General features: G+C 37.0%; 1 protein-coding gene across 3 annotated transcripts in view; it reads right to left on the bottom strand.

Annotated features, from left to right (window-relative positions):
• The window catches only part of LOC139462402 (thymidylate synthase-like), a 32822-nt gene that overhangs the window by 12198 nt on the left and 5070 nt on the right, over positions 1–15554 (bottom strand). Inside the window, exons 1-3 of one of the 3 annotated variants that reach the window (XM_071244095.1) lie at positions 10365–10479; positions 2822–2952; positions 326–502 (exon numbers count right to left, since the gene is read on the bottom strand). In XM_071244095.1, the coding sequence (XP_071100196.1) occupies positions 326–502; positions 2822–2952; positions 10365–10471 (415 nt within the window). In that variant the 5' untranslated portion in view covers positions 10472–10479. Of the gene's footprint in view, positions 1–325; positions 503–2821; positions 2953–7685; positions 8246–10364; positions 10480–15554 lie in introns of those variants that run through there. The other 2 variants (XM_071244093.1, XM_071244094.1) reach the window with 2 other exon arrangements.

Raw genomic sequence — 15554 nt, 5'->3', positions numbered from 1 at the left:
GGAATATTACTAACAACAATGGCAAACATTGCAAAATGCATTTTTCAAGAAATGTCCATTTTCTTAGCGATAAATTGAATTTTGTCATCACTGAAATTAATATTCTTTATCGGTGGAATAGCTTGTTTTCAATAAGTATAAGCATGCAGTACATGCAGCCATCTTCGTTAATTTATTAAGATTTTAACCCACGATCTGGCACACCAAAGCGATGCACCCTTGCCCTAAAAGTGTCTGGATGTCACACTTTCATCATCATTATAATCAGTAAGAGTGAGGCAGCTGTGTCTATCCTTTAGAAATTTGCCCTCATCGGCCGGAATACCTTCTTCTCGATGTGTTAGTCCAAGATTGTCCAGAAAACTTCGGGAACCATTGGCTTTCCAGATTTTGACATTTTTGTCCTCGAGATCCTTGCCGTTGGTACATCCTCGGATAAACCACAGCAGTTCCTCAGCAATACCACGCCAGAACACACGCTTTGTCGTCAACAGCGGAAAACCTGTAACAGAAACATGTCCACTTGAAGCTAACTAACATTTGCTATAAAATTCTACCATCCTAAAAAACACTGCTTTTACCCATACCTCACGTTTTTTCTTATTTAAGCTAAAAAAATAATAGTCTTGGTTCTCACGCACTTCCCGCATCATCATAAAGTCTGCTGCAGGTTTCGTTTTTATTTCAATATTTTTTTTTAAATTTAAGATCCTGATACAAAGCGATCCAATATGTCACAGTTATTTCCTTTAACATGCACACTGCTTTACTGCGCATCTGGTGAAATGGTCATGGCAGCAATAGGAGTTTGTATGCTTGTATGTTGTTTAGGGAGGCCCTCTCCCAGGTTGACAACAACAGCCTGCACTCTGTTTTCAAAAGTCATTGCCTGAGAACCATTTCTTTTATTTCTTAAGCCTTACAAGCTTTTTTTATCCTAGTTGTGTCACAATTCACAGATCCATTGCAATTTATATCAACACATTTTTTCACAATAAACAATACTGAAACATATTCTGGATAGCGCTATTTTACTCATCAGGAAACAAAATGCAATAACTGATTGAATAATCAGCAGGGTTTTACCTTGACTTGCGAAACTTGGGGTCCCCTAATAATTAATTTAAAGGGACCTCACAGGAAATATAAGACTAAGGCAGAGCTACAGATACATTACAGACATATTTTTTTTTAATCTCAAAATATTTACTCATTTTAGGAAAACCTAACAGAGTGATAAATATAGGAGTGAAAAAAATATTGGTTAACCAATGAAAAATTTAATAACCCAATTAAAATAGAAACCTTTGAGTAAAAATTCAATTGCTCAAAAAGTTATCTGGAGCTCTGCTGAGGGTCCTGTAAAGTATTGAAATGGTGAAGTGCAATGTACTGTTTGATTTGACAATTATAGTAATTATTTCGTTTTGATTGAAAATCGTCCGGGAACCGAGGTTTCCGGATATCTGAAGTCTGTATAAGTGGGGCATGACTGTACTTTAGTTTACTTGGGGTGAAACAATACATCATGAGTTTTCATACTGTACAATACACAATACCCTTGTTCTCTATCGATACAAGACGATACACTTACTATAATAAATTACTACATGTACTTGTTTGATGACCCCAATCCCAGCGATTTTCTAAGTCAAATATTGCAAATAGCATTTCAAGTTCAGTACTAAAAATAAACCGCAACAAACATGTGTCTGCAGCTAGCTTTTCTTTTGGAATTGGCTCTGAAATATTTATAGTTAAGAAATTTTCACATGCTTTCACGTAAATATGGGTATCGCGATACATATCGTATCCTTCACCTTGATGTATGGAGGTGTAACGATACTGTGGTATCTCCATACTATTGGTGTGATACGATTTTGTATTCCGATGCATTACTTTATAGTTGTAGTAGATACAGTTGATATTCTTTCTTTTCGCAAGTGAATCACAACCCTGAAATATTTGTTTATAAAGTTCAGATATCAAAGATTGGATATCATAGGCCAGAAGTATATTGGCTAGAGGGCACTGTGACTGTTACACTTGTCCAACTATGAAATACTAGAGGATCTTTGTAAACAGGTGTTTGAACAGTTTCTGCTTTTACACCAATATAACTAGCAACGGAATGTATCGAATGTATCGCATGTATCGCGATACACTGCCCATTAATCGCTTCATAGTATAGTAGGTGAGGTGAAATTGGGTTTAACGTCGCGTCCATGATTGCACGTATAGAGCGATGTGTGTGTGTGTGCGTGTGTGCATGCGTGCGTGTGTGCGGACTGATGCCGATTTATAGTGCTAGCTCACTCAGATACCATGCCGCAGTTTAACATGAATACCCCACTCAGACACAGTATATTGACTCCGAGCCGACCAGTCCTTGTTTTAGCCCCTTAATGCCGAGCGCCAGACAGGGTAACAGAAAGTACCATCTTTTAACGTCTTTTGGTATGACGCGGCCGGGGATCAAACCCCCAACCTTCCGCCCTCCCGGCGGACGCTCTACCACTAGACCACGGAGGCGGTCTATAGTAGGCCTCGTATTGGGATACAATATTGTATCTCTGTACTGTTACATCACTATTGCTGTATCATTTCATGCTGTAGCCCAATTGAGTGGAGCGATGCTCATGATGTCAATCTCTGAGTTGTATGGTCCATACTCGATTATTTGCCAACCACTTTCATGTAGCTAACCAACATACAAACAAAAACAAAACATTAATTGCCTCTTACGGCAAACAAAGATCGCTGAAGACCAAATTTCCACCACAATATCATGAGAAAACAACCATGTTTTTCAGTTACTCACTGTCACGTAGACTGTATCTCATCTGCATGCCAAATATTGACAATGTATCTGTCCCTGTGCGGTTTTCTCGTCGCACACCTCGACTGATGATTTCCTCAATAGCATCCAAATACTGTCTCTCGTCATGCTTCCTGAAGAAAAAATAATCATCATGGAAAACAGAAATACAGACAGGCAGATTGTGGGATATGACTTCAACTGGACTGTTAAAGGCAGACATTGATCTCTCTACTTAAATTGACGAGATATTTTTGCGAGTTGCCGTTTTGAGATGACACCTCGATTACCAAACAACAGACAGCTTCTCTCCGAAGCTAGTTAATCTGAGTTGGCCGGAAAGTTGACCAGTGTCATGAAACCGATTCACGCAAGATGGCTTGTTTCCTGTTTTTGACAAAATTGCAAAGGACACTGACACAATCAAGCGAGGTTGGAAGAAGGCAGGATTACTGTGAGGCAACAGTGACACTAATTGATCTGTTTACACTGTCATTTGTGATGTATTGTGTGACCATTCTGCATTCATTTGTGTTTTTAACTTATTGAGTAACTTGTGGTTCTGGTTGATGATTTCAACATTTGATGACGTGTTGCAATGAATAAAGTATGTATGTATTATTTATACTTATTTTTGCGTTTTTAATTTTTGCGATTGAGTCTCGGTCGCAAAAAATTCCCTGTTTACAGTAAGATCAACGGTGTCTATCCCTGTTGAACTCTCTAACTTAAATTGTTTACCTATAACAATATTCACAGGGCAATTTTCAAATTCTCATTGAAAAATTATTTCTAGCGAGAAAATATTGCTTAATCAACATAAACACAGATTTATTGGACCAAAATATTGAATCAAATACATATAGAGCGGATGCAAATATTTTACACTGTGAGTTCCATGGGATGTGAAGTTATCATTAAACATCTAATTTACTCATGGCCTTCAATGGCCACAAATGTAACTTTTGATAAATTTGTAACACTCTGTTCATCCAAAACCCCATGCATAATTAATGCTTTAGCTTAATTTATATTTCTTGCTTTTTAAAAGCGTAATAACTTTCTCATTGGCGCTGAAATTGACTAACTCTGATATCATGTATTGTATAATGGGCCGGTGGCCCGTTTACTGAAATAAAGCTCACTCTCTCTCACTCATGGCCTTCCAAGTAGCATGCATGTTATATTTTACAGTCCATGATGATGTTCTTTTTTCTTAACTCAATCAATAAGTTTGGTTTAAACGATAAAAGTTTGTAAAAGGAGCGTCCCTTTTATTTAGGGGGGAGGGGGGGTTTGTACAACAATCTATTTTTCCCGGGGTGTATCCAACAACCTTTATAGCGCATCTAGTATTGAATATTGGGTATAATATATCGAGTATATAAATAAATGCAAGTTTGTTTATTAAGACAAAGACCCCTAAAGTGTAATACATACTGGAAATTTAATACTTCTTTGTTAAAAGATAAGTATTACATAGATCTAGTAAAAGAAACTATTTTAAAGGTTAAATCAGAGTATATTAAAATGTATGGTGATGCTCGAAATATTAATGATATACCTAATCATGAAAATCAGTTTAATATAAATGATCAATTATTCTTTGAAGTCCTGCTTCTGGAAATCAGAGGAAAAACAGTTTCTTATTCTTCCTTCAAGAAAAAAAAAATATTGAAAAAGAACAAAACCTGATTCAACAGATCGAAATTCTTGAAACTTCTAGTGCTATTAATTTTGATGATTTGGAAGATAAAAGAAAAGAATTGGAGGAAATTAGGAAACACAAGATGGCTGGAATTGCCATAAGATCTAGAACTAAGTGGATTATGGATGGTGAAAGAGTTAGCAGCTATTTCTGTGACCTTGAGAACAGGAATTTTGTCAGCAAGTCTACGACTCATTTGGAGTTAAACGATGGCACCACATTGCTAAGTTCAAGTGACATTATTGCTGAAGCTGCCAATTTCTATGAGAATCTATACAGTAGCATAAAACACCTGGTGTAGCATAAAACACCTGGTAGCATAAAACACCTGGTGCAAGATTGTGATTTGAATACCCTGTTGGACAGAGATTCTCTCCCCTTTTTAAATAAAAGTGATGTGAACGAGATGGAAGATCTATTAACTCTTGATGAGCTGGCAAAAGCTTTGAAAAATATGCAAAATAACAAAAGCCCAGGCTCAGATGGCTTTCCCACTGAATTTTATAAATTCTTTTGGAAAGATATTGGACAATTTTTATTGCGATCATTGAATTGTGGTTTAATATCTGGTGAACTCTCTGTTACCCAGAAACAAGGGGTTATTGTCCGTATTCCAAAGGGGGACAAGCCTAAACGCTTCATAACTAACTGGAGGCCCATATCACTATTGAATGTTTCATATAAGCTGGCATCTTCATGCATAGCAAATAGAATCAAATCAAGATTGCCATTTATCATTAATGAAGATCAGACTGGCTTTATGACAGGTCGCTACACTGGTGACAATATTCGCTTAATCTATGATGCCATCTCATGTACAGAAAAATCAAACATTCCTGGTATGCTTCTTCTTATAGACTTTGAGAAGGCATTTGATTCCATTGCTTGGTCATTTATAGATGAATCTTTATCCTTTTCGGGATTTGGTGAAAATTTAAGAAAATATATATCGGTATTTTACAATGATATAAAAAGCTGTATGTCTATCAATGGTCAGTTGTCATCTTGGTTTAATATCAGACGCGGTTGCCGACAGGGTGACCCATTATCACCGTATATATTTATTCTCTGTGCAGAAATACTAGCCAATATATTCCGCTCTAATAGAGATGTCAAAGGTATCCTGGTGGATGGTAGTGAGTATCTTCTTAGTCAGTATGGAATTATTACTTGATGGTAGTCAGTCCTCCTTTGTATCATGTATTAACTCTCTTGATTGTTTTGCCAAAATATCTGGTCTTAAGATTAACTATAATAAAACTCAAGTTATCTGGCTTGGCTCCAAGAGAGGTTGTAAGGAAAAGTTCAAAGATGATTTGCCTATTGGTTGGAATCCAAAAGAGTTCAGAATTCTAGGAGTCAAATTTTGCACAAATCTGAAAAACATGGTTCAGTTGAACTTTAAAGACAAATTATTTGAGTTAAAACAGATTATGAATAGGTGGATGAAACGGATAGTTACACCAATTGGTAGGGTGGCAATCATTAAATCCTTGTTGATTTCAAAACTCAATTATCTATTGTTATCACTGCCTGATCCCCCAAATGATTTTCTTGTTACTTTAAATGCTATGCTTTTTAAATTTCTTTGGAGTGATAAACGAGACAAAGTAAAGAGGATTAAAGTTTGTCAACCTGTTAAGCAATGGGGCTTAGGTATGGTGAATATCTTTTCATATGTAACATCTCTTAAGGCAACATGGATAAGGAGACTTGTGTCCTCAGGTGATCAAAAATGGAAGCACCTATTTAAATCTACATATCCTTATTTGTGTAAACTTGGTGAGTTTGGTGTGACGTTTTTTTAAAGAAAATTATCTTTGATAAGTAATGAGTTTTGGAAAAGTTGTTTTCAGTCATTTATAGTGCTTGATAAGAAAATCAAGCCAGAATCTTTCAGTAGTTTTTTAACTGAACTAATTTTTTATAACCCTAATATTAAAATTAATAGGAAATCATTTTTCTTGAAATACTGGTTTGAGAAGGGCGTCTCCCAAATTATAGACTTGGTCAAGGCCAATAAGGAGTTTCTGTCATATGAGGAATTTAATTATATGTATGGTATTTGTTCATCCTATTTGGAGTTTTGTGGTGTTGTTAGCAGCGTTAACAATACCTTGGAGCTCTAAATTTAGTTAGAGTTCCAACAGATTCTGTGGAGGATCAGCGCTGTGTGGTAAAAACTATTTGTAGTTCCAGGTCCGGTTCAAAACATATTTATTTTTCATTGGTTTCTACAGAAGTAAAAACTAAAGGGCAGGAAAAGTGGGAATTACAATTTGAAAACTTAAATTGGAACAATATTTGTAATAAAATTTTCAGTACAACACAGGATGTCAAACTGCGATGGTTTCAATACAAAATTACCCACAGAATTCTCACCACTAATACTTTTCTGTATTTACTCAATTATGCTCAGAATGATTTGTGCTCCTTCTGTCACAATGAAAAGGAAACAATTACTCACTTGTCTTGGGGATGTGATGTAATAAAACAATTTTGGGATGAAGTGTCATTGTGGATCGACCAGTGCTTTCATGTTTATAATATGACATTTTGTGCAGAATTGATACTTTTTGGAGTTAAAGAGAACATAAAAACAGATAAAGTGTTTGATTTACTTTTAGTAATTGCAAAATACTATATTTATAGATGCAAATTCCAAAATACAAAACCTTATTTTCATGTTTATAAAAAGGAAGCTTTTTCACGATACAACATTGAAAAAGATATTGCTTTCAAGACAGTTAATCAACAGAAATTCTATGGTGCTTGGATGCTGTATCATCAACTTTTCGAAAATGAGGAGCAGCTTTCAATTTAATTTTAGTTTTGTACTTAAGATTTTAATGTTTGAGACCATGTACTTTCCTAAACTGCAATATGATATATAAACAAGAGTGAATGTGTGAGTGAGAAGTATGTTATTTTCTGTAAAAAACAAAAAACAAAGTAAGATGTACTGATATGTTGTGCTTTATTTCACGGGCTTTCTGCTACCCTGGGTGGAAGCCCATTTATGTAACAGGTGCGTGTTTATAAAAACAATAAAAGAAAAAAAAGAAAAAGACAAAGACCCTGTGACTTATATTCATATTTCACATTTCGTAGGTACAGAAAATTCACTGAATGATAGTCCTATGAATGTTCGAGGCTTACCTTTCTTGACAAGTTACTTTACGAGATCCCATGTGCCTCTTGGATTTCATAATCCATGATCTGTTAAAACTATATCCACCCAACTCACAGTTTTGCCATTCTATGATTCTCACAAACCTAGCAGTAGCAATATACCCAAGAATGATTTGTTTCATTTCTAGGTCAAGTCATGACATCACTGAAAGTCCAACCACTAGAATCAAAGGCATCAGCTCAAGTCTGTGATAACCATATCCTAAAAGAATCATTCAAAATATTTATATCAGAATCGTCTTCTTGTCCAAATGATTATAAATCAGTGAAGGATGTCAAATGTGATCCCTCGGGGTTGGTCACTTGGTGAAGCATCTGTACATTGCTGTAAGTGTCCTGACACTTAGTTGCTACTTTGAAGTAAGGATCAAGCAAGCAGTGTTAATTTTTGTACTTGCAGTTGAAGCGGCTTATATACTCCATAATCATTGGATTAATCAGTGCATTATCATCTTAGCAACAAAATGGCGAAGACATCAGAAGGATTATGTAGGATTGCCAGGGAAAATGACAGCATAACACATCGATGTTGAGTTACTAGTCATAGCAGAGTCCAGAGTTATGCCCCTTGAACATGTTGAAACTTTAGTCGTTCAGCAACTTTAACTCTTTCAACACCAGTCAACCAGAAGTGTTTACTGCGGGGACACCGAGTTCCCAGAGACTCTTGTGTGATAGATGAAGCCAACATTTATCAAAGAAAATACCTGCTTGTAAAATATATTTGCTACTACATGTTATACACCATATGAAAGGTCTGATCCTATGGTTTATAAATATGAAAGTTATATTTTTCACATTATTAAAAATAATGCATTTACAACTTAATTAAATTCGTTGTAAATAAAAAATGTACGCTAACGCGTTAACATCCAGATTAAGGACCAAGGAAGCGAAAACTTGACGATTTTCGGCAAATATATGATTTCATAATATCCACGTACCTATTTCTGTTTTATTTTCATTGTTTACGTGATTGGAAAATCATTTTAAAAAGAATTATAAATAGTTTCTGTCATCACCCATTTCCCGATAACAGCGACTGTCCGCTCAGTAAAATGAAGAAATACCCCCGTTTTCGAGGTTACGTATGAATAACACGTTCTTCAAAGAATGGCACATGACACATCGCTGGAAAGCTTATTCCTTCTTCTACAGGCTCGTAACATCGACTGTAGACTGGTTCCCGGATCCTCCGCTTGGTGTCGCTGCACTTGTTCCGCTTTCCAATCTGTCGCAGGAACGAACGGGAACCAGTCTACATCGACTGGTTTTTTTTTCGTAGTTATAACAAGCGATTTCATTGGATTAAAATTGGTTTCTAATGACGCTTTCTTGCTAAAATCTGTTACAAGTATCGTGAGTGGTCAATTTTGAGCAGCCAATTAAATTACAGTTGTGATACCAAGCACGTGTTCGATAAATTACAGAAGTTTGCGAAAAGTTTGTTTTGTTAAAACGTGTTATTCTGAACGTTTTGAGCAGGAAATCACGATATAAATTGAAAATGTGGAACTTTGTGGATGTATCGTGCTAGGTTACGAGCTGTAACAAAGATTTTTCATGCATATATTTTTGCATCAAACATCGTGTCCGAGCCGAGAATTCAAGGCGACGAAAGCCGAGATGTCATTTGACTTACATTACACGCGATCGCACGAAAAGATGGAAATAATAACTTAGATGTAAGTTTGATTACTTTTAGATATATTTTTGTTGATTTTATTTACTAATTTGTATAATATATTTAAAGATTCGTTTAAAACGTCTTTATTTTCCTCTTTGACGTGTTCGATGTGGACCCGTTGTCGAAATGTGTCCGAGAATTTTATTTTCAATAACATCGCGAGAAATAGTGAATAATTTTTTAATTTAACGATAAAAAATGTTAAATTGAAATGGAATATGTATTTCAGACATTGTGAAATGTGATAGATTTAATAAATGAATGACATTACAGGTAGGTCCATAAAAATATATACTATTTTGACGTGACTACGGCTTGGCCGGATAACCGGCCTGCGGTGTCTGGGGACTCGATGCTTCTTGGCCGGATAACCGGCCTACGGTGTTGACAGTTTAATCGTGACAATGTTTTTTTAAGTTCCATGTATATGTTGATTATATAAATGCGAAGCCCAAGTGCGTTGATTTGCCTTTTTCTACAACCCAGATAAAATATTGTGAAAACACACTTAACGTAGCACGAGGTGAAACCAAATGCAACCCTGATAACCTGATATTTAGGAGTGAAGGCAGGGGTCACACAAAAGAGTCCAGACATGACAGATATGCCTGATGTGGTCGGATCTTGGTTTCAACATTTACTTACAATAATGAGAAACCATATTTAAATATTCATACATAAATGAACGCGGCAAATTTCGTAGATTCTAAAAATTTCAATACGATAAATATTACGTGCGTAAAATAAATATCCAACATTAAATAAAGCCACATGTCCATGACACGAATAACTGAACAATGTACAGATACTGCAATTGAGGTGCGTCACTACAACCTAGGATGTGACGGATCTGAAACTGGCCAGACAATTTAGCCATTTAGGCTGTGTCTATATTTTGATCTTGAACACTAGAAAGTTTCAAAAATCTAGAATGACCATAAAAAAACAGAAAATCTCACTTTTCTCGTATTCCGTTTGCAAAAGAAATCATTTCTGATTTCGTTTGACCGTTGCACTGTGTTGATAAGTAATCATTCATCACTCCAGCTCCGGCCAATCCCGCCATATTTAAGCTTCCCGCGGTAGCGTATGGACTCAGACCACATTAACCCCCCCCCCCCCCCAAGTTTACCATGAACCGGAAGGAAAATAGGAGAATATAGTACCCTGTTTAAATGGGCTGTTCAGCCTGAGGCAATTTTTTTGGAGTGACTTGTGATAGCTTAAATGAAAGATAAGACATTGTAGTTTGCTGTCAATTTTTTGTTAGCCCCAATCTGTGAAGGTATTGATTCCAGCTTCCCATGATTTGACCCCAAGTTGAAGGCCGTTGTGTGTGTTTCGGCTCCAAACTTCCGGTGAGCATTGTTGACAGTGGTTACTGCGAAAGCGAGATGGTGAATGCTGGCCGAAACTTTGCATGTTAAGTGACAAGTGGCAGGTTGGTCAGCATGCAACAGGAGAACAGCCTACGACTGATAATAATTATGGTGGGCTGTCATGTCACTGTAGATAGCAAAGAAGGAAATTAATTGTGGTCTGAGGCCGTATCCAACTTTTGAAAATCACCGGATGTGACGTCAAATAAACACGCAGAGTGTTTTTAATGTAAACAATGACCCCCCAAAATTTTCAACAGTGATATGTGCGTTAATATTCCGTGTCAGCTCACTGTTGTCACGAAATCGTATGCATAATACATGGAATTGAACGACCACATCAATGAAATACCGTTGGCATCTTTATTTTAGCAAATTTGATGAAGCAAATGTCGCCGATTATGCCCCGTTTTCGCCCCTTGTGAAATGGTGGTATAGCGGAATTATTTAACGCCCGGTATCCGTAATAATGTTGTTTAATGACAGGGTCTGTCATTGGTTCTGATATTTGGCCTCTGAATTTTATTCACATGAAAAGCCATTTATTTTTCATTTGTTTTCTTATTACACAATGAAATTAATAAGATAATATATCCATGGACCCTTGTTAATACGTCTATATTTAGGGTCCATGATATATCTAATAATTTTGGAAACATATATTGGATTAATTTAAATCTAGTGTTTCTGAACTAGATCTTTGTGTGTGCTTGTTAAAAAATGTCGGGTCTGAATGGGATAATAATAAAGAATATGGTCATAATTAATTTGGTACAGTAGCATACACATCCATGAGTATTCTATATGGTGCAAGCTAAAACGGCACCTCAGCAAAACGTCACGGATTTCTCTGGCGAAGACGGCACCGCATTTGGCGAAAACGGCACCTCTATTTTTGATAATAATAAAGAATGATTTTTGTAGTTTCTGTAATATATATGGTTTATTTACATGGTATTTCATGTTATTGGATGTATGTGATGTCTTTACACGGACAGGGGGCACGGGTGGCCCAGTCGTCTAAGGCGCCGCGATTCGCTGTGCAGAGTTGCGTCCCTTGGGCACGCCAGAAACCTATGATTGTGGGTTCGAATCCCGGTTCGCCCCGATTATGTTTCTAGGTTTGTCAGCACCATACCCGTGCTCGTGGGTTTCACCGAAGTGGTAAACGTCTTAGACCTGCATCACTTCGGGCTTTCCTCCCACATTAAGCTGACACGCCGTGATATAACTGGAATAGTGTTAAAAGCGGCGTTAAACCCAACTCACTCACTCACTTTACACGGACAGGTAAGAAGTCCTCGGTAATCTGAAAATATGAATAAAAGTTAAAATACAATTTTTCCGTTCTGTTGCAAAATTGTGGTTATTCTGAGAATTTATACAATCGCTTTATGTAGTTTATTTTATTTTTATTAGTACCTCGAAGTCCAAAGTCCTCAGCTCTTTGGAGCGCAACAGTTCCCGGGTTCAGTTCGCCATGCGAATGAGGGTTGCAGTTAGTGGCATAAGCCCAAACTCTCCCTGTCAGCATCCCCCCTCTCACTGAATCTGATACTCTTTAGCCATGATCTTATCAGTTGTCCCCCTGCTCCAGTGAAGCAGGCACGGTCAAGCTGGTCCAAGTTTGTTTACTTTAGGGCACTGATGGCATGGGCCAGCTTGACACTCAAGGATTGAGACATAACACTCCAAGACAAAACAGTGAAACTACAGTGACCAAATCAACTCTTTGAAAAACGTTTTGGAGGTAATAATTATAATAAAGTGTCTATTCACTGGAAACCGACATCCCTTGACCAAGATTTAAACCATGTTCAATGTTGTAAGCATTTATATATATCGGGTTTAAACCCGATTAGGCAATTCATTAGCCATTACTAATGATGGTATGTTATTAGACTAACCCTTAGTCTATATAATTTTGATAAAAACCAATAACGCCAATAAATTGAAAAAGAGCCACACTGAGATGAGAGATTCCGCTTTTAGAAAATTCTACACTTGCTTCATGTTTTAGGGCTATACCATTTCAGTAAGGGGAAGGCAGAAAGGATACTAAAAAGCTTGAGATTCTGTGAGGCAGACTAGTGTTTTAATAGTATTCTGTTCAACTTGCTCTTTCAGTGAAAAATTGAAAAATGGATTTATACTGGAGAAAATTTACAATATGTTCGCCACTACAAATAATGTTCAAAACTGTTTGACTGCCATGAACACACAATGCCATTTAGAAAGTGGTCAAATGTAACAAATATTATATTTGGGATAACACTGGTAGTCAACTGGTAGTCTAGGTCACATACTTTGTGTACCCCTCTGACAAGTGTAAATTGGTAGGGCTCCCATGGCCAGTTGTCGGACTTTCATTTTTGTTTAAGCCTCGGTGGCTGAATGGGTTAGATCGCTGACTTTGTGTGCTGGCGATTAGGTGCCTCAGTCTGGCAGTGTGGGTTCGAATCCTGGACGGGAATCAACCCGAAAAAGTACGAGAATCTGTACTTTGAAAAGAAAGTGTCACGTGATTTAGACTACCAGTTGTCGGACTTTCATTTTTGCGGAAGCCTCGGTGGCTGAGTGGGTTAGATCGCTGACTTTGTGTGCTGGCGATTGGTGCCTCACTCTGGCAGTGTGGGTTTGAATCCCGGAGAAACTGTACTTTGCAAAGAAAGTGTTATCCCAAATATAACATTTGTTATGTTTGACTGCCATTTCAGATTATTAAAAGGATATATTATATGCCTCAATAACCTCATCAAAATCTAATGTAGCAATGTAAAATGGTTCCTCAAACCTAATATGATGGGTAAAATTTTAAACTTTATAATTACTGGGTTTAATAAGTAGCGAACATATTGCAAAGTTGTACCCGTGCCAATGTACGCTTGTCAGAGTGGTACACGAAATTTGTGAGTACCATTTGTCAAACTTCCATTTTTGTCCCAGATGGGACTCAACTCCAAAAAATTACTAGGGTTTGCACTTTACAGAGAAAGTTTTATCCCAAATATGACATTTATTACTTTGTACTTATTTATGTTTTATGTTTTATGGTTTATTTATGCCATCAAAGTTAGAAGAAATAGCGGTGACTATGGTATTTACATGAAAGGAAAACCAAGATGAAACTATTTCTATATAGTTTGTTTTAACTGAACTTCTCACATCTGTCACCAGAAGACCACGTGCACCACATGTACTGGGCAGTAACATGATGTCCATTGCACCTGCAGGTTTATGGACACGCTTATAGCTCTTTAAAGATATGTCTTATTATGTGAAATGTTGAATCCAGTTAGTATATACTGTTTCTTCTTCATGTAAAAACCCCACTTGATTTGTTAATTATGAACATTTGTTTTAATTATTCATCAATGTCTACTGTACTTTTGATATTATCGTACACAACTGACTAGATAAATGTTACATGGCAAAAGAGTTATACTTTGTAATATGTCTTGCCTGCTTTTGAAAGCATTAATAAGGCCATTGTGTTACGCATAATAAATTTAAATTTAAATGGGTTGTCTACAAGTTGACCAATATTTGTTTTTTTATCTGCAGAACATTTAAATGTTTCAAAAGTAGTTTAAAATAACCAAATATCAATATCTTAAAAGAAGACAATTATTTTCTGGACTCACATACATGTCGTCTGCTACAGAATAGCTTGTGGTCATTAATCAGTTGTGACACCCCGGGGAAGCTGGCAAGAGGACCCCTGCTGATAGCGGGAGTTTTGGGGGGACTGGAATGCAGTTAGCTGTTCCTCACTTTGAGGATTTCAGAGACCCTTATTCCACTAAGTGGTTGAGTGGTTATGGCGTCCACTAGCTTGGTCAGGGTCGACGAATCTCTGTTTAGCATCTTCAACGGTACTGGTGCCCGATTTGTAGATGTTTTCAACAGCTTGTTCCTTTACCTAAAACATAATACGTTCAATTACTCTACTGTAACAATAAACTATTCAACATGTAATTGACAGCTTATTGTAAATTACCGAGAACAATTACACCAATCAGTTGTAACAACAATATTAATACCTCAACTCGGACTTGAATTACTGTCAACACTGTCCTGGTACCTGGTTTGGTACTCTCATTTCTTCTGCATCTTCTGATTGGAAACTGACATCAAAGTTACCGATCACCTCTTTAATGATGGGATCTACGCATCCGGCAAATTTCCTTTTTACGGGCCACACTTATCACATGATACAGCATGTTGATTTTTTCTGACATTCTTCTCGCATGCAACACATCGAAAGGCCATTATGAATAATTGTGATCTGACAGCACCATGTTTGGCCTCTTAAAAACAGTTTCAGCTTAAGTTGAGTAAAAGTACTTAAAACTTCAAAGTTTTCACAATAAGTTAACTGTGCCTACCAATCAGAGTTGGCGAGTAAATTGGAGAAGGGGTCTAATTTCTCACTTGTTTTATGTAAGTTTATTATCATTTATATGACCAAGGTGTAAAAAAATAAGGTGCCGTTTTCGCCAGGCAATAGTAGCCGTTTTCGCTTGAGTCGAGATGACGTTTTTGCCCGATGCCGTTTTGCTGAGGTGCCGTTTTCGCTATAACTAAAACAGCACCTCAGCAAAACGTCACCAATTTCTCTGGCGAAAACGGCACCGCATTTGGCGAAAACGGAATTACCGGGCTCGATCGTTGCGCCACCAGTGGCTATTACCTTACTTACTTTGGAGATTTAACGTGCGCTTTCCGACTGATGCGTATTTCGCACACGGGCCCGGCCAGGCCATTTAA

The sequence above is a fragment of the Haliotis cracherodii genome, unplaced genomic scaffold (genome assembly GCF_022045235.1).
Source record: "Haliotis cracherodii isolate W230 unplaced genomic scaffold, xgHalCrac1.p SCAF_15, whole genome shotgun sequence".
Lineage (NCBI taxonomy): Eukaryota > Metazoa > Mollusca > Gastropoda > Lepetellida > Haliotidae > Haliotis > Haliotis cracherodii.
The sequence above is the reverse complement of the archived record's forward strand: the minus strand, read 5'-3'. Positions and strand labels throughout refer to the sequence as shown.